This window comes from Podarcis raffonei, chromosome 14, assembly GCF_027172205.1.
Source record: "Podarcis raffonei isolate rPodRaf1 chromosome 14, rPodRaf1.pri, whole genome shotgun sequence".
NCBI classification, from domain to species: Eukaryota; Metazoa; Chordata; class Lepidosauria; order Squamata; family Lacertidae; genus Podarcis; species Podarcis raffonei.
The window spans coordinates 52,634,984-52,660,028 of NC_070615.1; the positions used below are offsets into that span (position 1 = coordinate 52,634,984).

A 25,045-nucleotide genomic window follows, 5' to 3' on the forward strand; every position below is an offset into this window, starting at 1 on the left:
CGACACTCGCTGCTTTTCCTAAGAAATGGCTGGCTGCGGAAGCATTGCAATGAAAGAATTTCAAGTGGTTTGGTGGCCTTTTTCTTCAAAATTACAGGAAGGGCTCTGTATGGCAGCTTCACCATTTCCTTCATTTGGTGCAGGGATTTTATTTTCAACAGAAACAGGACTCTCTCCTCTCCTCTCTCTCCCCACTTTTAATTGTTCTCCGAGATGTGGAGGAAAGGAAAAAAGTGAAACCATGACATTCGGGGATTTAATCATGAACCAGGACAGCTTCTGTAATTTCGCGAGTGTCCCGGGAAAACCGGGACACTTGGGGGGTATGAGAATCACCAGATCTATAGAGTTGGAAGGAACCCCCAAGAGTCATCTAGCTGTGCCCCCCCCCCCGCAATGCAGGAATCTCAACTAAAGCACCTTGGACACAGTATAAGTCTCCCTGGCTTGGAGGGGGGGTCTCCCTTGCTGTGCGGGAAGTTCATGTGTAAGTGGTCTTTGCCCCTGTCCCTGAGTGAAGGGGGGGCCCAGCCTCCCCAGGCGCAAGACCCCCCCACCTCCCCCTTACAGCCACCATCCCTTATGGCAGGGGGCCAGGACCCCACCCCAGCCACACACAACCCTCGAGCCCCCCCTTCTACCCACTCATCACTCTCCAGAAACACCTCTTTCCTTTTGAAATTTTTATTTTTTGTACAAAAACGCTTACACAGCCCGGTTTTTACAAAAAGGCTCCGTCCGTGTTAGAAAAGAGAGTTGTTCCCAGAAGAAATGGGACATAATCCTGTCTTATAAATATTCTCTAAGCGTCCATAAAGCTTTGTTTCCCAATAAGCTCCCCCAGAGAGCTCCGTCTCGTGGCCCCCTCCCCCCACCCCGACTTCAAGCCCCCCCCCCAGCAGAAGGGGCTGCTGGTCTTTCCTTCATCTGCTTGCCCCCGGCTCGGCAAAAGGATCCTTCGTTGCCAGAACATGGAGCCTCTTGCCTTGCTCCGCGGCCCCTGGCCACATTCCGGGCATCCCTGGGGCGGCCACGGCTAAGCGGTCGCCTAGTCCGACGGCATCGGGTCCACCCCTGGGGATGCTGTGCTCGGAACGCCTAAGGGGACTTCCGTGTTGCTGCGAGGCAACCCCCCCAGGCAGGCAGGCTGGGACCTGGTTTTTCGCCCCCAGCTGCCAGCTTCGCTTGGCCCCTTCTTTGGCGCTAGAAGTAGGAAGGCCGCAGGGTCCTGGGTGCAGGGCGGCCGGCCGTCTGCGGCTGCATGAGTGGCACCTTGTACTCCAGGCCATTGGGGGCCGCTTTCTGGCCGTGGCCCCCCAGGTCCCCGTTCTCTTTCACCCCCTCCAGCTCCAGCGGGCCGGCAGCTCCAGATGCGGCGTGCGCCTGTCTCCTCCTCCTCCTCCTCCGGCGCACGTAGTAGGAAGCGGCGGCCACGGCAGCAGCAAGCAGCACCGCAGAAGCCACGGCGGGCACCACCATGAGTGCCAGGCTGGTGCCCTTGCCCTGGGTGACGGGCGCATGCTGTTGGTGAGTCAGGTGCAACGTGCGGGCCTCCACACACAGGTCGTCCTCGTGCGCCTTGGCCCCCAGCGGCCCCACGCAGATGTGGTAGGAGGAGTTGGGCGCCAGGCCTCGCACGGTATACTCGGGCAGAGAGGCGGGCAGGCGGAGGGTGACAGGGCGCTTGTCGGGCCCGGAGAGACTCCAATAGGTCAGGCGAATCCCTTTCAGCTCCAAAGACGACCAGGCCTCGTTCTGCAGGTCCACCTTCAGCGAGGTGCCCCCCACGTGCTTGATGGCCAGCCGCTCGGGAGGGGCGGGTACCCGGGTGGCAGTGGGCACGGCTGTCGCCCGGGCCCTAGTCTCGCAGTAGGGGCCGGTGAAGCCCACAGGGCAGGCGCACTCCAGGTGGTTCCGGGCATCCAGCTGGCACACGCCCCCGTTGAGGCAGGTGCCCGGCGGGCAGAGGCGAGGCTCCGCACTGGGCAGGCCTTCTGGCGTGGTGGGTGAGGTGGCCGACGTCGGCTCTGTGGGGCCGGCTGTGCTGGGTGCACTCGGGCGGCTGGGCGCAGGTTCAGCCACATCTGGGCCGGCAGTCTTCTGCGTGCCCACGTTGCTGGTGGTGGTGGTGGCCGGGCAGCCAAAGTCTGCGTATTCCAGGCTCTGGAGCAGCCGGCCGGCGTTCCTGGGCGGGAAGTGGCAGCGAGTCTCCTCGGGCCTCCGCAGCAGAGCTTTGCCGCTGGCAGCCCAGCTGACGAACCAGCTCATCGGGCAGACGCAGTTGAAGGGGTTGGCAGCAGCCGCCACGGCCCGCAGCCGGGGGAAGGAGGCGAGGAACCCCCCCGGGAGGCTGCTGAGGTTCAGGTTGCTGATGTCCAGCTCCTGCAGGTTGCGCAGTTCGCGGAAGTCCTCGGGGCGCAGGTGCGAGATCTGCGCATTGCCGGCTAGGCTGAGCTTGGTGAGGCCCCGCAGGAGCTGCAGAGCCGGGGGCACCGCGGGCAGCAGGTTGTCGGAGACGTCCAGCTCGTGCAGGGCGGCCACGCTCCGCAGCAGCTCCTCCTCCACCTCTCCCAGGCCCAGCCCGGCGATCTTCAGCGACTCGAGGTTGGGGACGCGGAAGGCGCCCGGATCGAGGGCGGTCACCTTGTTCCGGCTGATGTCCAGGAGGAGCAGGGCGGGCAGCTGGAGGGGCGGCAGTGTCCGCAGCTGGTTGTCCTGCAGCTTCAGCTCCAGGAGGTTTTCCAGCGAGTTGAAGGCGGCCAGGTGGATGTGCTGCAGGTGGTTGTGCTCCAGGTACAGCCGCTCAAGAAGGCGCAGGCCGTGGAAGCTCTCGTTGGTGACCTCCCGCAGCTGGTTGGAGGAGAGGTCCAGGTTGCGGAGGGTGGCCAGTGGGCGGAAGACGTTCTTTGGGAGGCTGGTGATGAGGTTCTGGGACAGGTCCAGCAGCTGGAGGGCCGGCAGCCCCGCGAAGCTGTCTTCGCCCAGGGACCGGATGCCGTTCTCAAAGACGTACAGGTTGGCCGTGTCCGGGGGGAGGCCCTGCGGGATGGTGTGGCTCCTTCGGGAAATGCAGAAGACCGTCTGGGGCTGGCCGCACTGGCATTCGGAGGGGCAGGCCTGGGACAGGATCCCGGCGGGGAGGACCAGCAGTGCCCAGAGCGCCAGCTGCCACATGGCGCGGCTCCTGCGGGGGAAAGAGAGAGCTGGGTTGGACGGTGGCACTTCTGACCGTTCTGCTGCAAGCCCCCACCCCACAAGTTCCTGTCCTTCTGGAAATCTGATTCGCAGCCCAGCTGGATTCTGCTGGCAGAGTCCGACTGGGTTTGTGCCCGGGGAAGGAGGCATAGCGAGGGTTTAGCACCGGAGGGGATTGTGGTAGTTCCTGCAAGGCAGGGGCATGTTTCTGGTGAGACACCCCCCCCCCGCCATTCAAAGCAATACAGTGGTACCTCGTGTTACATACGCTTCAGGTTACAGACTCCGCTAACCCAGAAATAGTGCTTCAGGTTGAGAACTTTGCTTCAGGATGAGAACAGAAATCGTGCTCCGGCGGCGTGGCGGCAGCAGGAGGCCCCATTAGCGAAAGTGGCGCTTCAAGTTAAGTACGGACCTCCAGAACGAATTAAGTACTTAACTTGAGGTACCACTGTAGTGTACAATACTTACCCCCTGCCTTTACTGTTTCTTAGGGAGGTTACTGTATTTTTCGCTCTATAAGACGCACTATTTGTCTATAGGCTCAGTCTCGCGCAACGTGGGGGGGTGGATTTCATCATAAAATCTACACCTGGGCAAGGGGGGTCCCACCTGTCCTTGGCCAGTTCCCCCCCCCAGCTTCGTCCTCAGGTGACGCCTGGTGCTACCTAACTTCCTGCTTTTTGGACACCCAGGGGTCACAAGGGAATCAGAGGATCACAGGATTGTACCGTCGGAAGGGACCACGAAGGTTCTCTAGTCCAACCCCCTGCAATGCAGGAATCTTTGGCCCAACGTGGGGCTTGAACCCAAACCCTGAGATTAACATGAATCGGTGCCGACACCACTAGTTAAACAATTCTTGAGAGAATTTTTATGGATTCTCCTTCCCAGTTGTTTGTTGATATCCAGTAGTGGAGATTGTTTAGAGAGGGGTTTTTTTTGGAAGTCAAAAGCCATTACTGGGGCAAACCTAATCGAAAGCTTAATTATGGTTCGAATGAAGCCTGTGGTTTGGGCATGCCAGAAACGACAAAGCTTATATTTTGCGATAATTGGGCAAAACCAGAATCAGAAACTCTGGCACGAGGTGGATTTGCAAACTATATTTTTTAACCCCCTGTTGGAAAGGACAGGCCCTCGTTCCGGCTCTTGCCACAGCTCTGGAGGCTGTTGCACCAGGGAGTCAGCTTACGAAATGAAGAGGGAGGAAAATGAAAACAGACCAACAGCTCAAAGACCCGCATCTGTTTCTCTTCCCCACTTCCGCCCACCCCTGGTATGTGGCACCTCTGCCAGGCTCACCAGGGAGGGCATAGGGGGCAGCCTTTCTCAGCCCTGCCTGGGACATTCTACATGCCAAGCAGGCGTCCTTCCTCGGAGCTACGAATAACGGCACGCAGCCCCATGCAGTCGTTGCAGTGCAGCTCTCTCTGAAGCTGCTGAAGGGGGGGCGCCTGCCCCAGATTGCCGCCCCTGCGCCGAACCTTGGCTGCCCCTGCCCCCAAATGTCTATCGCTTGAGTCAGGCAAGTGAGGTAGAGCCATCTGGCTGAGTCAAGGGAGCCCCACCCAGCCTCCTTCTGCGCTGTGTCTCCTGCCAGCCAGGACTGCTCCCCACCAGCTGCAGCAAACTGGACGCCCTGCAGCCCAGGGAGGGGGGAGCCCTTGGCCTGCCAGCCCCCCAGCTGCGTTTGGCTCTGGGCAGGAGCATTCAGGAGGAAGCCCCCGGGGCCTCAGTCCGGCAGAGGCATCTTCAGGGCTCCGCTTACGGGGAGTTCTTACTACCCAAACTGCATCCAAGGCTGGAAAAGGGAAGAGGGGGTGGGAGAGACGTCTGAAGGGCTGCCCCCTGCAAGATGGAGGAAGCTTGCTTTCTGCTGCTCCAGAGGGGAGGACCCAATCCCATGAATCCAAATGGCAAGGAGCGTCTCCACCCCCATCATTCAGCCCAGACACGGAGGTCCAGCTCTGAGGGCCTTCTGGCAGGTTCCCTCACTGCGAGAAGCGAAGTTGCAGGGAACCAGGCAGAGGGCCTTCTCGGTGGTGGCGCCCACACTTTCCCATCAGATTTCAAGGAAATAAACAACTCTCTGACTTTTAGAAGACATCTGAAGACAGCCCTGTTTATGGAAGTTTTTAATGCTGATACTTTATTGTATTTTTAATATTTTGTTGCGAGATGGGCAGGGTATAAATAATAAATTATTATTAATATTGCTACTACTACTACTAGGTAAAGGTAAAGAGATCCCTGACCATTAGGTCCAGCCGTGGCCGACTCTGGGGTTGCGGCGCTCATTTTGCTTTATTGGCCGAGGGAGCTGGCATACAGCTTCCAGGTCATGTGGCCAGCATGACTAAGCCGCTTCTGGCAAACCAGAGCAGCGCACGGAAACGCCGTTTACCTTCCCGCCGGAGCAGTACCTATTTATCTACTTGCACTTTGACGTGCTTTTGAACTGCTAGGTTGGCAGGAGCAGGGACCGAGCAATGGGAGCTCACCCCGTCGCGGGGATTCGAACTGCCGACCTTCTGATCAGCAAGTCCTAGGCTCTGTGATTTAACCCACAGCGCCACCCGCGTCCTCATTTATTACTACTACTACTACTACTACTCTGACTCAGTATTGGGAAGGGCTTTCTGGTGGTATGCGCAATGCACTTAACCTCCAAAGGTGATGGACTCTCCTTCGTTTGAGGTTTTCAAGCAGAGGTTGGATGGCCATGTGCCAGGGATTCTTCCGTTGCGATTCCTGCACTGCTAGGGGTTGGACTAGATGACCCCGGGTCCCTTCCAACACTATAATTCTATGACTTACATTTATTGCTCCCTGTGATGGGCAGAGATGGTTCCTCCCGGGGGGGGGGGGAGAGAGAAGAGCAGCTCCATGTGCTCCCCCCTCCAAAGGGAGTGGCGCATGTCTCACTGCAGCCACATCTCCCTGGTCGCACAGAGGCGTCTTGTGAGTAGCCGGAAAAACCCATCTGGCTTCCTTGCTGCCAAGTCCCTGGGAAGTCACAGAGCGTTTTTCTGCGCATTGTAAGGCAGGCAGTCGTGGGTCAAAACACTCCAGCGTCATTCCACCTCTCTCACTCCAGCTGATGATTTCATTCTGCGTAACCGGTCTCTCCTCCTTGTATATATTAGCAATGTCTCAGAGGGAGGGGGGTCGGCCTAGCCTGTCATCAGTTCATGTCTCCAAAGGTCACCGGAAAAGAGCAGAGGAACAGACATGTGCAAGAGAGCCCCCCAGGATGGAAAGAAAGGGAAATGGAGCAAACATTTGGAAACCCCTGGCCTTTGGGTGCTGCTGATGGACACCCGTGGGTGGGGGGCAGAGAAGGGGGGGGAGATCTGGAAGGAAAACACGCACTCCCCTCTCTCCATGAGGATCTGGCTCCTCCCGCAAAACTGTCAAAAGCCCAGGAGGAACCCTGCCCTCTCCAGAGGGGTGGCGAAATAATAATAATAAAAACAAATTTTATTTATACCCCGCCCTCCCCAGCCAAGACTGGGCTCAGGGCGGCTAACCCCAGATAGAAAACAATTGATTGAAATACAGCTTAAAAACAAGATTAAAATACAACATTAAAATGCAGCCTCATTTCAGCAGAAACTCAAAAACTTTTTTTTGGGTGAAAACGTCAAGTCTTCACCAAGGCTAACTATCCAAACTGGTCCTATGTGGGCCAGAAAAAAGCCAGGGAAGTCCCCAAGTAGGAGTTCCATCACAGAAGGAAAAAGGGGGGAAAGAAACTCCTGTTTGCCTTCTTCCCGTATCTCAAGAGCAGCCCTTGTCTTGAGTTAAGAGTTTCCTAGGCTCCTGAATCCCACAGACTCCCAGAGTTGCAGCAGATGCAATTCCCTCTCCGGCAAGTAGACCAAGAGCCAGGAGCTGGATCTGGTCTGCTGGACATATCTAGATCTGGACAGGTGGATCATGGTGGGCACCTGCCAATCACCTGAGGCCAGGTGAGGTCAGAGCCAGCAGCCGGACTGTAGAGGTGCTTCACGCCCCTCGCTCCCGTGCAGTTCCACTGCAGGGCCAATCCCAGCAGGGCTGGCACTGAGTGTCGGGTTTAAAGGTGCTGAATACCAGGCCTGCTTGCAGAGTGCCCTGGAAGGGACTGAATCAAGAGCCCTGGAGGATTGGAGATTCAGAGAACCATAGAACTGTAGAGTTGGAAGGGACCCCGAGGGTCATCTAGTCGAACCCCCTGCAATGCAGGAATCGAACAGAGTTGCATCATGGGTGGGGCTCAGTCCTGCAAGTGGACCCTGTGACAGGACTTTTGAGGTCTTAGATATATGTTAAATGTTCATAAATGTACCAACCAAGCACGTACGTAGATCAGCACAGGAAGACCGACCTGAAACCATTTTTGATTCCCAAACCGACCTCAATTATTTCTCTGCAAGGTCAAAGTAGGAAACCTCCCCATTGTCTCTTTCCTCAGAAAACCTGTCTTAAGGGCACATTTAAGATATGAATAGGGTGTGAGCCTGACCTGGCTCAGGAACTAAGTATTTATCATTACAAGAGACTGGCCAGGCTCCCCAGGAAATCCAGTCAGGTGACCGTTAAAAAGGTAACCTGGCAGACAGGAGGTAAACAAAGCACTCAGATTTCTGCTGTAGACCGCCCTTTCCGTGATGTAGGTATGATGTATCTGGGGGGGGGGTCTTGAGCTACACCCCTTCTGTGATGTATGCATGATGTTTCTGGGGGTGGGCTTGGACTCCAGCGTAGGCAATTTAAAATGTCTATATAAGGACGGGCACACCTTTGTTCGGGGTCCCTCCTCCTTTCCTGCGTTTGCAGGGAGCACCCTCCTGCAACAGATCAATAAAGATCAAGCTTACTAGCTGCTTTGCTTCTCAATATTCTCTGGTTGGCCTCTGTTATTCTCTCCTACCAATAGGGAACCTATGTAAGGACTCTATATGGGCTCTTGGATACTCCATAAGGGAAAAAGGGCAGATTTATTTGTTTTCAACAACCACACATGGAAGTGCTTTAGTGTCTGGAAGAGGCGATCCCGAAACTTGCAGGCCGTGCAGGGTTTGGGTTTGAACAGGGAAGGCATCTAGCCTCCCACATGTGGATTCCTCCCCGTCCCCACCCCCAAAAAAACACCTGGCATGGGCTTTGTGTTTGGATGCAATATTTTCCAAGTGAATTCTCCCACTGGAAAAAGTGCAGGTGGGCACCCAGGGCAGGAAACGCTACTTTTGCCCAAGTGGGAGAGTCGTGGTTCTGCTCCTCCGCTCCCTCTGGAGACCAGCAGTTGCTCTTTCCTGGACTGGGACGCCCCCAGGGCTGCCACTCTTGCCCACCCCAGGAGGAGGGAGCAGTGGGGTGGGATCCCCCAGACCCCATTAGGTAGGGCAGAGCCTGTCCTCTCAACATCTTTGAGATTCCAGCTCTGCTCCTCTCTGTGTTCCTAGCACAGCCATTCAGCCAGGCATGGGTTTAATCCTGCCTTTTTTTAAGGGGGGGAGAGCAGAGGAAGAGGAGGACTCCCCTTCTTGTTCCCTGAAGTGGGAGTGAGGCTGGAGTGGGTCCTGGGCAGCTCAGGAATGCCCCCAGTGCATGATGGGGTCACGGGAGGGGGGCCTGCTGCTTTCTCAGCATGTCTGTCAGCCCTTTTAATAAGTGAGCTAATGAACTTCGGCAAAGGGGGGGGGCTCTGGAATGGTCCCCCCAAAGCTGGCACCACACAGACAGGTAACAAAGGCTGGAATGTGCAGCTGGAGGAAGGAGGGAGGGGGCAGGCCTGGGATGGGCCCCCTCCCTGGCAGGATGACCGATGGTCTCGCAGGGAAGAAATCTCCTGAAGGGAATCGGTGGGGAGGGGCATTTTCACCCCCTCTTGCAATGACAGAACTTGGGGGCACCCCCTGAAAGTTGGCTGGTGGGGGAGCGAGAGAGAAAGAGCTACAGCACATGCTTTCCATAAGGCAGGATTCAGCGATGGTGCTCAGGGCCACAGAACCAGGCAGGCTCAGAGGCAAAGGGCACTCCTTGCTACTGCCAGTCAGTGTCGACAATTCTGACAATTGTGGAGTGGGAGGGGACCCCAAGGGTCATCCAGTCCAGCCCCCTGCTGGGCTGTTTTGGAGAGTGTGTGGTTCATAGTGTCAGAAGGGACTCACACCAGCCATTAGTCCAGCCCCCTGCAATGCAGGAATCTCAGCTAAAGCATCCATGACAGATGGTCATCCCACCTCTGCTTAAAAGGTGTGCCCCTCCCAGGAAGGAGAGTCCACAACCTCTTGTGAGAGTCTGTTCCACTGTCAAACAGCTTTTACTGTCAACATCAACTTCATTGGACCGGTCCTGTTGTGCGGATGCCTGATGATCGTCTTCCCAAGCAACTGCTCTATTCCAAACTTAAAAATGGAAAGCGTAATGCTGGTGGTCAGCAAAAGAGGTTTAAAGACTCTCAAGGCAAATCTAAGAAAATGTAGTATAAACACTGACAACACTGGCCTGCGAGCGCTCCAGTTGGAGAACAGCCTTGACCAAAGGCGTCATGGGCTTTGAAGACACTCAAACTCAGGACGCAAGGGAGAAACATGCTAAGAGGAAGGCACACTTGGCACATCCACACCATGATCAACTCCCACCCAGAAACCAATGTCCCCACTGTGGAAGGACACGTGGATCCAGAATTGGCCTCCACAGAAACTTACAGACTCATTGTTAAAACCGTGTTTATGGAAGACAATCTTACTCGGCTACGAGGGATCGCCAAAAAAGAAGAAGAAAGTAGAAATCTGTCAGAAACGTTTTCCTGATGTTTAGTCAGAATCTTTTTCTTGTAACCTGAATCCATTGGTTCCAAGCTTGCTCCCTCTTCCATGCAATATACTAAGATCCTTGAAGCTGGTTCTCGCATCCCCTCTCTGTCTCCTCTTCTCCAGGCTACACCCCCCCAACTCCATCCACCGTTCCTCCCCACCCAGGCTTGCTTCCCAAACCCAGGCAGCTCTCTACCTTCCAAGGCTGGCCAAGTTATTTTGGCACCCGAGCCACAAAGTCCCAGAAGTGCGTCTCCTTGCAGGCAAAAAATACCTGGCCACTAAATTAAATAACCGTTTGCTGCCCTTTCTTGACATATACCAGCCGCCGCCTGGGGCAACCACCTCCCTCTCTCGCCTAATGGCAGGGGCCGGCCACAGGCGGAGAGGGAAGGCTTCCATGGGGAAGCCAACATGGTGCCCACTCTGAAGTTTGGGCTGAAGCTCTCTTCACCTCTAGCTGGGGGGGGGTGGGAGTTGTCGTCCCCAATGTCTGGGGGGCTGGGCGCTGGGTTTAGAGCCATTTGCAGTGTGTGGGTCCCTTGGCAGCCATGAGGCTCTGTGCATATGGATGCTGAGAAGAAGGCTGGATTTCAGAATACCAGGGCACTGGGGTGAGGGGCAAACAGCAGGGGCACAGCTTCTGTGCCAACTTCTTTCAGTTGCTGCTAGGCAGCGAGGGAGCCGGCGGTGGGAATCTTGGACTGGGCTCCCTTGAGCTAGGTGGTACTGGATCTGGCCTGCCAAATCACTCCTTTGGAGAAGCCTAGAAGTCACCCTGGAGAGACAAAGGGCTTGGGGAAAGATCTGGATGAGAAGCGGCTTTGTTTTTTGTAGGGACAGGTGTGCCCGTCCTGCGTTAAAGGCTTTGGCCAGGATTTCCTGGGTTGAAATGCTTTACGTAATAAGCCAGTCTTGCACTGGTATTGTATACGGCTATTTGTTTTGAGGTTGGGGAAAAAAATCAAATATTTAACAACGAAGCACCTTGGCGTTTGTTCCCTGCGTTTGAACTTCTCCGAGGCACCTGCCTGGCTGCTCTCGAGGCTCGCTGGGACTTGGGCTCGATCCTGCCCACGTCTCCTACCTGCCCTTTCAAGCTGGGAGCTGTGCCTGGTTGGCCGGCCTGCCTGCCCTGCTGCCCTCCTTGACTCTGCAGTCACTTTGGCCGTGTGAGGCGGCTCAAGAAATGCCAAACTGACTGGGCGTACGAGTTTTCGTTCGTAGATTAATCAAGTACATTTGCGTTCAGGTGGGAATATTTCTACATATTTAAACGATGCCCACGTGTGTGTTACCTGCGTCAGGGTATCCTCTCAGTACAGGCGTCATCACCTCTTCTAAAGGCAATGCGTAAATATACGAAAGCTTCAAAGAATTGTAGAGTTGGAAGGGAACCCAGGGGTCATCTAGTCCAACCCCCCGCAATGCAGGAATCCCAACACATCCCTGACCAGATGACTACCCAACCTCTGCTTAAAATCCTCCAAGGAAGCCCACCGCTTCCCCAGAGAGTTTTAAGTCCGTTGCCTAGTTAATTGGCTTTTAGTTAATTGAAATGTCTTTTTAATGGGTTCATCCAACTGACAAGCTCTTGGTCCTTGATGCTTGATGCCAGATTTTGTATCCCTGGATAGCTGCAGCCACAGCTGGTGTGTGTTTGTGCATGGCGGGGGCTGGGGGGCAGGTTTCCTCTCCCTTTACTACACAGGGTGGAGCAGGCAGCTGTTGCAGGGTCCTCTCCTGGCAGCCCTCCTGCACCCCCCCACATGAGCTCTCCCTCCCCCTGCCTGCTTTGGGTGCCCCACAGCCTCCCTCTCTTCTGCCGCTGCCTCCCTCCCCCTCATCTCCCCCGCCCCCTAGATCTGCCCTCTTGTTCCTTCTGCAATCTCTTAACCTGTCAGGTGAAGGCAGACCGGGGGCCCCTCTGCCGGGGCGAAGGTTGGCCTGGAGCATTGTGGGTAATGGGAGCCAGCTGTGCGGGGGGGGGGTGCTGACAGGCCAGCCCAGGCCTCCTGAAGGGGCTGCTGTGTTTTGCTGGCAAGGAGATAAGTGGGGTTGACCCTGGCCTGATTGCAGGGTCAGGGCTCTCCGGTTTCTCCCGGGCATCCTGTTCGCGGTCAGGATTAGGGGTGAGGATGGGGGTGGAAGAGCCAGCAAAGGCTCCCCCCCCCTTCCTGGGAGCTGCCAGGCAGCCTTCTTGCCACTGTCAGGAATTCCTCATTTACCTACGGATAAGCAAGAAGGGTCAAAGAACATCCCTGATTACCCCCAGCCCTGTACATCCCTATCGCGGCTGCTGGACCTCATCCAAAAGGAACCCCAAACCCCCTTGAACCTGTTCTGCAGCAACTTGAGCAATAAACCAGTCAGCAAGGAGGCATTCTGGCTCCTGCGGCAGAACCTCCCTTCTTCCTGTCCATTGCCGTCTTCCCAGCCCCAGTCAAAACGCAAGAATAAATTGAATAATGGGAAGTTTGCTGCCCTTTCACGGTCACCCAAATCTACCACGGGAGCAGTTGCTGCCAACCTCTTCCTCCCAGGAGGGCTGTATTGGACTTGCCAATAATAATAATAATAATAATAATAATAATAATAATAATAATAATACATTTATTTGTATCCCACCCTCCCCAGCCGAGACCGGGCTCAGGGCGGTTAACATCAAATATAAACAGTGATATAAAATCAAACAATAATTAAATCACCTCTTAAAAACAAGTCAGGATAAAATTAAAATCTGAATTAGATGGCTTTCCGCAGGATTTGGGTTGGGAACAGTAAATGCTGTGTACGCTGATCTTATATGGGCCTGTGAGAATGCTGGGAGGCCTCTTTCATACTAGTTCTTATACAAAAGGGAAGGGGAGTCAGGCTGAGCCCTGACCAAAGGCCTGGCAGAACAACTCTGTCTTACAGGTCCTGCAGAAAGATGTCAAATCCTGCAGGGCCCTGAACTCTTGTGGCAGAGTGTTCCACCAGGTCGGGGCCACAGCCAAAAAGGCCCTGGCCCTGGTTGAGGCCAGCCTAATCTTCCTGAGACCCGGGATCTCCAAGATGTTACTATCTGCGGACCGTAAGGTCCTCTGTGGGGCATATGAGGAAAGGTGGTCTCATCGGTACGAGGGTCCTAGGCCGTATAGGGCTTGAAAGGTTAAAACCAGCACCTTAAACCTGATCCTGTACTCCACCGGGAGCCAGTGCAAAAGGGAGCAAACATTAGGGTCAATGTGTGTCTGGCAGAGTGAAGGTCTGAGGGGGGAATTCACGAGCCAAAAGTACAGAAGGTTCTGCAAGCCGCCCACGGTGCTGTTCCTGAACTCCTGCCCTCTGCTGAGCCCCCAGAGGAAGGCAACACAAAACCAGCCCTGCAGGGTGGGATCAAAGACGCATGTTTGCAGCTGTGTCCAGGCAGATGTCCCTGAGATGCCCACAGCTCCAGAACTGAGGCGCAACAGCCTCCCCTTGCTCCCCCTTCCGAGAATTTGGTACTTGGAGGAAGACAGACTCTGATGTCAGAGATTATATCTCTTTATCTGTCCACATCTCCCTATCTGTCTTCATCATGACTAGTAGCCAGAGACAGGCTTACCCTCCAGGAATTGGTCTCATCCCCAGTTAAAGCCCCACGAGCCAGTCCCCATCCACACATCTTGTGGCAGTGAGTTCCACAAGGATGTGGGTCGCACTGCAAAGCCTTCTCTAGCTGGGCTTCCCAACGTTGGCACACAAGCACACTAGAAATGCTACGGCTGTACTGTGATGCTTTCGTTGAGATTCCTGCATTGCAGGGGTCCCCCGGGGTCCCTTCCAGCTCTCCAGTTCTACGTTTCTGTGTCAATAAGTCCTTCCTTTTGAATCTCCTCCCGGCCTTCACTTTCACGGAGTGGAAAAGCCGTCTCTCTTTTCCACTTTCTCCATGCTGTGCACAATTCTATACTCCTCTGCCCCCCCCCAATACTTGGCTTTCCCCCCAAAGTAAAATGGTTTGGCCCTTGTCTAGCTTCTCTCCCCCCCCACTTCAAATACTATATGTGCTTCCAATCCACCTTGAATCTAGTGTAAACTAAGATGCTGTCTCTCCCCCCCATCACTCCAAGGCTGCTGGCTCAACTTTCTCTCCATTCTCCTCTCTGGTGGGGGAGCAGCCCTTCTCTCCCTTGACCCCCCCCCCCCGCAGCCACTGGGCATGCGCCAAGGCGAAGGCGCTGCTGCAACTCAGAGGCTCCATCAGAGCCTCAAAATGGGCTCATTACTAATTAGGAGAGCTTGTTGTCCAGGATCTGAGACAGGAAAGTCCTCTTAATTGGCGGCAGGGCGGGGGGGGGCCTCTGCCAGGCATGGAAGGGTCAGTGCACTGCCCAGGCTGGAGCCAGATTAGCAGAGGTGAACACACACACACACACACACACACACACACACAATTGCACACCGCTGTGGCTTTGAGGCTCATTCTTGCCCGATGAGCTCAGCGCTCAGTCGACTGGATCCTGGAGCCGGGTCCAAAAAGCTCTCAGCCGTTCCTTCCAGCTGGCCCAGGGACAGCCTTGCTCTCTGCCCCCCACCCCACTGCCCCCACCTCACAGAGGACCCTTGCTGGGCTCTACTCTCCCGCAGGTCTTCTGTCTGTGCAGGTTTCGTGTGTGCGTTTGTGCGGTTTTTGTGTTCGCGTTGCGAGCGAACAAAAAAAAAAAAAAGAGTTTCCCAAACGCTTGCAAAGCCAGCTTTGCTCCTAATCGCCACGGCTTGGATTGATTAGGAAAAGTCATTGGAAAAACAAGGAAGTGGTTGATTGGGGTGCACTGAGTGAGAGGCCCGCTGGCTGTTGCAACAGGAGCAGGTCTGCAAGGGGAGATTTTGCTTGGGGAGGGAGTTGTTGAGGAATGGGGCTTGTGTGGAAGGGCCCTTTGCTGCCCTGGCGAGACCCCTCCTGGTCACAGGCTGCTGGAATAAGGCAGCTTCCGCTCCCCAGATCCTGGCCAAAGCATCCTCTTTCTCTGCGCCCCCATGTGAGTATTCACATCCGCAGGGCAGCTGCGATCGCTTCTGCCTTTGGTCGTGTTGAGAAGGGAGACTTCCAAGGCCATTCCTCCCTTGGCAGCGAGAAAGTTGCCTTATGAACTCTGTGGGGTTTGTGGCCTCCGGGGCAAAGCGCGCTGCCTCCCGCCGCCCCCAATCCTGGCTGGGGGGGGGGGACTTGGGTCCCGCAGGAATGCGCAGCTCCTCTGTAGTGGCTGCGATAGATGCATCTGCTCCCAAGATGTACGGACCCGAACCAGAGGCGTCTCCTAACGCTTCCCTCCTGCGCCTGCTAAAAAAAACCCCACCACCCCAGGCTGGGAGGGGGGGCTGGCTCTGCGGTTGGCAGCACATCAGAGGCTCTGCTTGCACATGCTGGGCTCCCCCCGCGCATTCTTTCCTTAAAGCCAGGCCCCTCCTTGACACCGTCAATGCCCCCCCCGCCCCCAGTGCAGGCGGCGTTCTTGGGCTGTCAGTAGCCCAGGCCGCATTGGAAACACCTGGGCTCTGCAGAGAGCTGCCAAGTGGGGGTCTCCTCTGCACGTGCGAGAGAGACGGGGGGGGGGGGACCGTGTTCAATGCTGCCTTTCTCCCAGCTCACTCTCCCTTTCGGCAGAGTGCGCAGGGTGTTCTGGGGCCCTCGTTGCGCTCAGCCGGGGCCATTCCGCCTGCACGTGATGCATGAGCAGCAGGCAAGAAGGGCAAAGGAATTTCAGGGTTTGCATGCCTGCTTCTGGGGCCCTATTGGGACGCGGGTGGCGCTGTGGGTTAAACCACAGAGCCTAGGGCTTGCCAATCAGAAGGTCGGCGGTTCGAATCCCCATAATGGGGTGAGCTCCCGTTGCTCGGTCCCTGCTCCTGCCAGCCTAGCAGTTTGAAAGCACGTCAAAGTGCAAGTAGATAAATAGGTACCGCTGCGGTGGGAAGGTAAACGGCGTTTCCGTGTGCTGCTCTGGTTCGCCAGAAGCGGCTTAGTCATGCTGGCCACATGACCCGGAAGCTGTACGCTGGCTCCCTCGGCCAATAAAGCGAGATGAGCGCCGCAACCCCAGAGTTGGCCATGACTGGACCTAATGGTCAGGTGTCCCTTTACCTTCTGGGGCCCTGCTACATCTGGGGGGCCCTGAAGCGGGAACTCCCAAGCCTTGCCACCAGCAATGAGGTCTGGGTGACCACTGTTATCTTCGCCAGTGGGGTTGTTCCACAATAGATCACCACAGAATCTTTACAGCGTCTGTGCTAACTCTCAAACTGTGGGATGCCAGAAATAGCTACTGCGGGGAAAATATCAATTTGAGTCAAGTCACTCAAATGGGGTCTACTAGACCCATAAGCAACATGGACTGAAGTCGCTTTTGAGGTCCCTCTGGGATTAGGGGTCCTGAAACTTAAATTGCATTTGTTTCACAGTAGATCTGCCCTTGCTTCTGGGGTTCCCCAGAGCCCTGCAGAGAGAGGCTTGCACCGCACTCTGCAAAACTGGGGAGGCATGGAAGCCTCTCCAGTTTCAGGGGAACTTAGTGGAGCAGGCGCTCTTTGCATGCAAGCCTGGCCTGAGACGTTTGGGCCCAGGGAGGGGGGTGGCACCCCTGCCCGATTCTGCAAACAGACGCTCATGGGACCAGCACTGCTGGTGCATCCTCTCACACACAAAGGCACGAGGCCACAGGCTAGTTTGGGGAGGGGTCTGCCCTCCCACCAAGGGGGCGGCTGCTGCTGTCTTAAGAGTAGGGTTGGCTTTCTCTGTATGTCCTTCATCTACTACATGACTTAGCCAAAACTCCCCCTGCTCTGGCTTAAGTTGCTTAGTGCTGAAAAGGCTGCTTTGCATCCCTGCTGTGCCTGGGGCTTGTGGCAACCGGAGTTGGTCTGCGCTGGTCCCAGGAAGAGCCAGAAAAGAGTCTCTGAGACAGGCTTGGGCCCCAGTTGGGGAATTGGATGGGGGGAGAGGGAGGAAGAGCCATGCCACATAACCAGGGCAGCAGCAGCAGCAGCAGCAGCAGCAGCAGATGAGGAGGGCTTTGGGAGGGCACTGGGAGGAGTGCCCAGCACCAGCCTTTGCCCGCTGGAATGCTGCTCGGAAGCGGCTGGGCTCGGGTTTCGCTGACGTGTCTGCCACATCCAGGCTGCTGAGTAACGTCTGCTGTCGCTGCTGCCCCTTTAATTACGGCTCCTCCAAGCGCAGCCTCAACCCAGGTCAGGAGTGGGACACCGCAGTGCCAGGATTAAGCCTGCCGCAGGATTAATTGCAGGGCGGATCTCCACCCTCCTCCTCCTCCTCAGGGCTTGGCAGGGACAGGTTCGGCGAGCCGCCTCTGCCTTGCTGTCTCTCCTTCACAAGAGCTGCCCCATCTTTCGCACTCTGGCCATCCTCCTGGGGCTCAGCTGCTGAATTCTCTTCGGCCTCTGGGCTCTCCTCTGCTGCCCCCGGGACAGAGCACAGTGCCCATAAGGGAAGCCGCAATGGCTCGGGGTCATTTGGGTATCAATGGCTCAGGGCCCCCTTTTGCAGCCTGCTTTGTCACCCCTCTGTGGGGCACAGAAGGTGACCAGTGGTGCCTGCCCCTCTCCCCTTCCCTCCTGGCCTTGACCGCAGCTGCCACAAGGACACCAGGCTATCCTTAGCCCGGCACACAGAGGTAACCCGTCATTAGCTCAGGGTGGCGCTGGCCGACCTGCATTCCTGTGGCTGGGTTGTCAGCGAGTCAGCTGGGTTGGCAGGGCTGCAGCACCACCTCTGCTACCAGAGAGGCCTTGGCACTGATGGCACCTGTGCCCGGCTAGGAGGCCCCTCCGCTGTGCTGCACAGGAGAGTGTTCCTTGCAGGCAGGGAGCATAAGCAGAGCCTGCCGGATGAGGCCCATGCCCACCCACTCCAGCCTCCTGTTCTCCCTGGGGCCAACCAGATGCCCACAAGCAGGATCCGAGTGCAAGAGCCCTCTTCTCTTCTCCTCTCCTGAGGTTTCCAGCAACTGGCATTCAGAAGCATTTGGGGGCAGAGCCATCGATAGCCCCGTCCTCCTTGAATTTGTCTCAACGCCCTCTTTTAAAGCTCTCTAAGTCCTGTGGGAGGGAGTTCCTTAGTCTATAGCATGGGTAGGCAAACTAAGGACCGGGGGCCAGATCTGGCCCAATCGCCTTCTCAATCCGGCCCACGGACGGTCCGGGAATCAGCGTGTTTTTACATGAGTAGAATGTGTCCTTTTATTTAAAATGCATCTCTGGGCTATTTGTGGCGCATAGGAATAAGTTCATTCCCCCCCCTTCAAAATATAGTCTGGCCCCCCACAAGGTCTGAGGGACAGTGGACCGGCCCCCTGCTGAAAAGGTTTGCTGACCCCTGCGCTCTCTCTCTCTCTCTCTCTCTCTCTCTCTCTCTCTCTCTCTGTGCTGTCTGAAAAAGGACTTTCTTTAACCCGTCCTGAATTGTCCAGCACTTATCTTCACTGAATGCCCATGAATTTGAGTGTTATGAGAGGGAGGAAAACTTTCCTCTGTCCACATTCTCCACGCCCTGCGTAATTTTATAAGCTACAACCACGTTGCCTCTTACTCGCTTTTCCTCTAAAACTGCCTTTCCTGCGAGAAGAGAACTGTGCAAGGTTCCCCTTTTGGGGGGAGGGGGGCTCCGTGACCACGTTGGCACAGTCAGTTTATCTTTTTGCCACTTCCTTGCCACGTGCCAGGTGTCTCAGCCCCTAGGCACAGGGCAGGGGAGGCCACGTCAAAGGAATCTCCTGGGCTTTTTGCTGGGGGGAACATGAAGAAGAGCGGGGACCCCATGTGCAAACCCTTTCCTGGCAGCCTGGGGGTCCTTTTCCCCTGCCTCCGCCGCACACTGGGCCCCCCACAGTCTGCCACAGAGCTGCCTCTTAGGTGCCTGTTGGACACGCTTCCTGCCAGCTCACCTTCCTGGCAAGTTCCTCTCGCCAGCACAACAAACAAGGCAGCCATTGTCCGGCTCAGGCCGGCCGGCCTCTGAGCCGTCTCTGCTGGAGTTTGGGCAAGCAGCTGCCAGACCAGGAAGAAAGGGAGGTGGCGGGGGTGGCAGGATCCATCCTGAGGAGGGCAAGTGCCAGTGCCCTCTCGGAACAGCGCCAGAGGCTTCCTTGGGCAGCTGCCCACTCACAGGGCTCCCTCCCAGGTTCTCTGCGCTGGGCCTCTCGCCTGGCAAATACAGGCACTCGTTTGCCATGGAGCAAGTCGATGCTCAGCTGGCTTCTCCAGTCAAACTGTTTCCAATCCCTGCACCAAGGGACAGACTGTTGGACTTCTGACTGCTCACGTTCTCTGACACGATCGTAGAATTGTAGAGCTGGAAGGGACCCTGGGCATCGTATAGAGCAACCCTCTGCAATGCAGAAATCTCAACTTGATCACCCGCAACAGATGGCCCCCTGGCCTCTGCTTAAAAATCCTCAAGGATCCCATCAGTTCCCTCGCAGAGTTGGCTAGATGCGCACATTGCCTTTGTTTCTCCTCTGCCGGGTTCGTTTCTGGGCATCAGTTGGGCAGCCAAGGTTGGCACTGCTCTCTGGCAATCCCTGGGCAACGCAGAGCCGCGCTGCAGCTCAGAAAGCCCCCCCCCCGCCCAACCCCTTGGCCCTTTGCTTCCCCTCCTCTTCTCCCCTCTCCTGTCTGCTTGGAACGGGTTTTGCAATCTTTCCAGCAGCCCAGCCTCCTGTTCCTCTCTGGCAGGCATGGGGGGGGCGGTTGGGGCTCCCCTCAGGTGTTCCGGAGGAGGCAAGCCAGGAAGCCCAGCCTTCCAAGAAGAAACTGATTCCAGCCGCTCCGCACGGCCAGAGCCAGTTGCGTGGGAGGAGGAGGAGGAGGGCTGGTGCACCTCTTGCGCACCCTCCCGCCTTGCGCACTCTCCTGCCTTGCGCACACCGCCAGGAATGCTGCTCCCCAAGGACCAACTAATGAGAATTCCAATGTTGTGAGGCAGCTGCTGCCTTTCTGGTTTGGGATGCTCCTAAGGAAGAGGCCGGGCTGCGCATCAGGGAGGGAGGGAAGGAAGGGGCACCCCCAGGTGAGCCAGCTGGGTGCTGCCAGGTGGAAAGGTGGCCTGTTTTGACTTTGGACTGAGTCACTTGGCGGCTCAGGAGGCACTGTGAGGAGCTGCGGTGAAGAAAGGTGGGAAAGTCTGGGATAATAATACTAATACTAATACTAATAATAAATTTATTCCCCTGCGGAAAGAAATCAGATCCCACAGGCTGGAGCCAGTGTTGAAAAGGCCCTGGCTCTGGTTGAAGCTAATCTAACTTCCTTAGGGCCTGGGACCTCTAGGGTGTTGCTATTTATGGACCTTGAGGCTCTCCGTGGGGCATACCAGGAGAGGAGGTCCCGTAGGTACGAGGGTCCTAGGTCACATAGGGCTTTAAAGGTCAAAACCAGCACCTGATCCTGTACTCCACCGTGTGCCAGTGCAGCTGGAAAAGCACTGGGTGACTATGCTTCCATGGCAGGGAGTTCAGAGGCAGCGTGACAGAAATGTGTAAGATTATGCTTGGCGTAACTCATGGGCTTCCAATGAAGCTGAGCATTGGAAGATTCAGGACAGGTAAAAAGTCACTCGCCACAGTGACTACAGGGGCAGCAATGTTTCTGAAAGAGTGTTGCCCATGTGCTCATGTTCTGCTCCCTGACTTCCCACTGGGGCACCTGGTCGGCCACTAGGAGAACAGGGTCAGGATTAGATGGGCCACGGGCCTGATCCAGCAGTCTCTTTTTATATATATATTCTTGGTGTTCTCGTTGATTAAAAACAACTCTTCATCAAATCTTTTTTTTCTGATTAAGCAGGCAGCAGATTTTAGAGTGTTACAGTGGTACCTCTGGATGCGAATGGGATCTGTTCCGGAGCCCCGTTCACATCCGGAGCAGAACGCAACCAGCGCCTGCAGGTTGTGATTCGGCGCTTCTGCGCATGACGTCATTTTGAGTGTCTGCGCATGCGTGATCGGCGAATCCCGGAAGTAACGCACTCCGTTACTTCCAGGTCGCCGTGGAGCGCAACCCAAAAATATTCATCCCGAAGCTACTTTAACCCGAAGTATGACTGTACTATTAAAACTCTTCACTTCAGAACTGCATATTTATCTCTTAAGTCAGAAGCTGTTGCCTTCTGCCGATTCAGAGTCGTGGTCCATCTCGCTTAGTGCCCCCCCCCCCCGGAATAGCAGGGATGGCTCTATCCCAGCCCTGACCAGGGATTTAAGAGCAGGGGCGCATACAGGTGCAAAGGAAGAGCTCTCTGCCGCTGAGCCATGGCCTCAAAGCCATAGTTATAAGGTTTATTTGGCAAGGTGATGGCTCTGCATCCTCAAGATCCCTGTGAGTTCGTGCAGAGGACCTGCCAGTCTTGGAGGGGGCATTCCTCTGAACACCAGCCGCTCGGGCAGCAGAAGAAGGAAGGAAGGACTGTTGCCTTCAAGCCTGGCTGTGAGTTTGGTGGAAGCACCTGCCTGTCCCCTCTTGGAAACAGGGGGCTGGTCTAAGTGGGCTGTCAGTGTGATTCATCAGGGCTCTGATTTTGTAATCATAAAGAGCAAGGAGAATGACTTGAGAAGTGATGGACAATCCTTCAGGGGAGCTTTTTGAAAATAGGTTGGATGGCCACCTGTCAGGGATGCTTTAGTTGAAATGGCTGCATTGCAGACGGTTGGACTAGATGAACTTTGGGCACCCCATTCTACTCTACAATTCTGTTGCTCTCCAGCTTTACGTCTATCTTAACAAGGTACATAGTGGGGGCGCAAACCATCATCTTTACTTCTTTTAAACCACCCAAATGCAACTGTTGCAGGTTGTTTTAGCAGTTGGGCTGGGCTTGCTAAATTATTGGATGTTAGCTTACCAAGCCTCAGATGCCCTCTGTGCCACCCTGCCTGCTCCTTCCCCTCCTCCCTGGGCATTGTTCTCCTGTGCCCCCAGCCGTGGCACATGCGTGGCCTGCAGACCCCCAGCCCCCACCCCGCAGTATCTAACCCGAGCAGCTACAACAGCAACATATGCAGGGCCCCTAAGCGGCAGGGCGGCAGCTGCACATCTGTTGAGCACACAACCTATTCGCTGCCACCAGCCCTGCCTCAGTTTCCTTCATAGCGGAGAGCACAATCCAGTTCAAGCCCTGGATCCCTCAGAAATACGTTCAGAACCTGTGGCTCCATGGAGCCCTGGAGCATTTGAAAAAGCAGCTTGTTCCTTGAAGCAATCGCGCATTCTGTGCCAACTTGCAGAAAAGTATGCCAAGGCCTTTATTGACTGGTCCTGGGGGCAACTGGGGGGGGGGGTGGACAGTGGAAGGGGAAATGCAGCAGGGATTTTGTTTCTGAAGAATAATTCCAAAACATAATTTGTTGAACGTTGTTGCGTTTTTTTATCTAAACCACTTGAGAGATTTTTTTTATTATTATATTAAGGCGGAATCATTTTTTACAAACAAAACACATTTCTTCCTTAGATTCACTACTTCTGTATCTGTATCTCTATACTGCAGATTTACCCAAGGAATCCTGAGAATCTTAGTTTGCTCTGAGTCCTGAGATTTCTACCTCTAGAGCCACTCCTGCCCCCCCCCCAGCGCCCCACAAAACGACAGCTCCTAAAGAGAGACCGGCTGCTGGGCCAGGTTAACATTTGCAGTCTAGTTCCCCCACGCAAGCCAAGTCTCAGGCTACCGTTTCCCTGCCACCCTCAAGGAGGGATAAGGAATTCTCTGTCTCCATAAAGTAGGGAAAAGTCCGTTCCGCCCTGCCCTTCCCACAAGCACCCAAGGGACACATGCATGTATAATGAGCAGGAGGCCCCCTGCCGCACCTCTGCCTGATGCCCTGCACCAGACCCCCAAGTGGTCACAAGCAAAGCTACAGCCCCAGCCTGGCCCCCGGCAACACCAGGAGAGCCAGTGGAATGGAAGAAGAGACCTGTCCCTGCAATCTCTCCTGACTGGCACCACACACACAGAGAGAAGCTGGCACCTGGCACAGTGGCCCTGGGCCCTGCACCCCTCTCCCTCGGCCCCCGTGGGGGGCAGTCCTGCAGCAGGCCGGAAGTGACAGAGCCACCCCAGGTCCGGTCAGGGTGAGGGTGCGCTTGGATGACTTCCAGGCTTGTCATTCATTCACACAGCTCCTTCCTGCCTCTGACACTCTGTTTACAGAACCTCCCAGAATCCCACTCATAAAGTACGGAAGAAAATAAACACAGGGGCTGGAAAAGGCGGGGGGGGGGGGAGAAGAGAGAGGAACCAGTGCGGGGGGGGGCAGGGCAAAAATGCCCAGCCAGCCCCCAAACGTTGAGCGGGAAAGGGTGTTCCAACTCAAGAAGGGAAGACTGCCAGACTCTTTTCCTACATGTTTGTTCCACGAGGCAACCCACATCTCTCATCCCAGCCCAGCATAGGGGCCCCCGGAGTCCATGGCTGACGCCAGCAGTGAGGGAGCTGCCAGCCCTTGCTGGCTCTCCCAAGCCTCCTTCTCCAGCGTCAGCCAAGACACCCCAAAACCCCCTCCTCCTGAATCTTGGCTCAGAGTTCCTCTCCCAGACCTGCTTTGCTTGGGAAGCGGGAAGGGGAAAGGCAAGTGGGACTGAGCCCATCTGGGGGGACGTGCAGCTGCCCCCCAGGAGTGAGATTTGGGGTGCCATTAAGCTCAGCAGAATAGATGACTGCTAGGCCCCCATCCAGCTGGGAGCTGCCCTGATGGAGGCCCATAGAAATGATGTGCTTCTGACGCGGCTTTTGGAGGAATACTCCCTGGGAATGACAGTGAGATAATTTGGTAGTGGTAAGGGAGGAAAAGCACTCTGCACATGCTCTGTCCCAGAGCTGAACCCAGATCACTGTACAGGAGTGCCAGGCCAGGCAGGACTCCTGCTCCCCTGCAGCTGGAGGCAAAGGGGGGGAAGTCCCTTGCATTGGTCCAAGGAGAGGGAGCCTGGGCCCTGCCTGGGTTGCCAACTTACCAAGGGGAGCTGCTGCCCGGGTGCCAACTTGAATAAAATATTGGGGGACCCGCATAATCGATCACACACCACTGGAATGGCAATGCCCATTAATTTTTGGGGAGCCCAGGGCCCTCAAATATTTTAGGGGGGCAAAGACCCCTCGAGTCCTAGGAGTTGGCTCGGGAGTCCGTCTCCCGCGTCTCCGGCAAGGCTCGCTCTCCCAGCCCGACTTGGGGACTCGACCCGGGACTTTGTCCATGCCCAGCGCAGGCTCTGTCCGTGGGGAGGCGCCACGGAACAGGCTTTCGAGCTGCCCCTCGCTGCTGGGCATCGGGCCAGTGAGTCAAGCCCCACCGCTAGAGGAGGGCTTCGCCTTGCACAACAGCCCTGCGAGGTAGCCTTGGCTGATGAGCGACTAAAACGCGCGGGACGTGCGACTCCTGGCTGGCCCTTGCTGGTGGCCAAACCTACGAGTGCGGCGCGCTTGGCAGAGTCTCCCCGCTCGCAGCCCCGCAAACTTCTCCTGAGAAACTCCGGCTGCAAGCGCGAACGCGGAGCCCGAAAAGAGAGCGAGCCGTCGAGGGAGCGGCCAGCTCGGAGGCGGACTTACCGACTGGGCCGGGCGGCGACTCGGGAGCGGGGCGTCGGGGTCTAGAGCGCGGGGCGGCGGAGGGGCGACTGCCGGGGCGCGCGCTCCATCGCCGGCTGCTCCTCTTGCGCGTCCTGGCCGTGCGCTGCTGCCTCCTTTGCGCGGCGCCCGAGCAAAGGCGAGACGGGGCAGGAGGCGGGTCCGGCTGGCGAAGAGGCTCCTCCGACGGGCGGCCGCGCCGGATTGGCTGCGGGGCCGCGGAGGTGGAGCCGGGGAGCTGCTCCGAGGGGCAGCCGGCGGCGGAGGGGCCAGCGGAGCGGGCTGCCTCCTTGCCAGCCCCCGGGCGAGCTGCTCCTCTCCTCTCCCGCAGCCACCCCGGCACAGGTTTGCTGGCTGGCCGGGGGCAGATGCGATGCCTCCTCGACGGGCCCCGACTGGCGACGGCGGAGAGAGGACCACTTCGCCCAACCCCGCAGTGGCCTCT

At 56.3% G+C, this 25,045-nt stretch overlaps 2 protein-coding genes across 3 annotated transcripts in view; one reads left to right on the plus strand and one right to left on the minus strand.

The window, feature by feature from the left end:
- The window catches only part of CORO7 (coronin 7), a 101,584-nt gene that overhangs the window by 45,892 nt on the left and 30,647 nt on the right, over positions 1-25,045 (plus strand). The window lies entirely within an intron of this gene.
- VASN (vasorin) lies at positions 669-24,838 on the minus strand. The gene is made up of 2 exons (XM_053364114.1): positions 24,583-24,838; positions 669-3,184 (listed from the first exon to the last, which is right to left on the minus strand). The coding sequence occupies exon 2, from the start codon at positions 3,172-3,174 to the stop codon at positions 1,204-1,206; it is 1,971 nt and encodes a 656-aa protein (XP_053220089.1). The 5' UTR covers positions 3,175-3,184; positions 24,583-24,838; the 3' UTR covers positions 669-1,203.

Bases quoted from the DNA above. Each gene is read 5' to 3' on its own strand.
- VASN (XM_053364114.1), bottom strand. From the start codon at position 3,174: ATGTGGCAGCTGGCGCTCTGGGCACTGCTGGTCCTCCCCGCCGGGATC.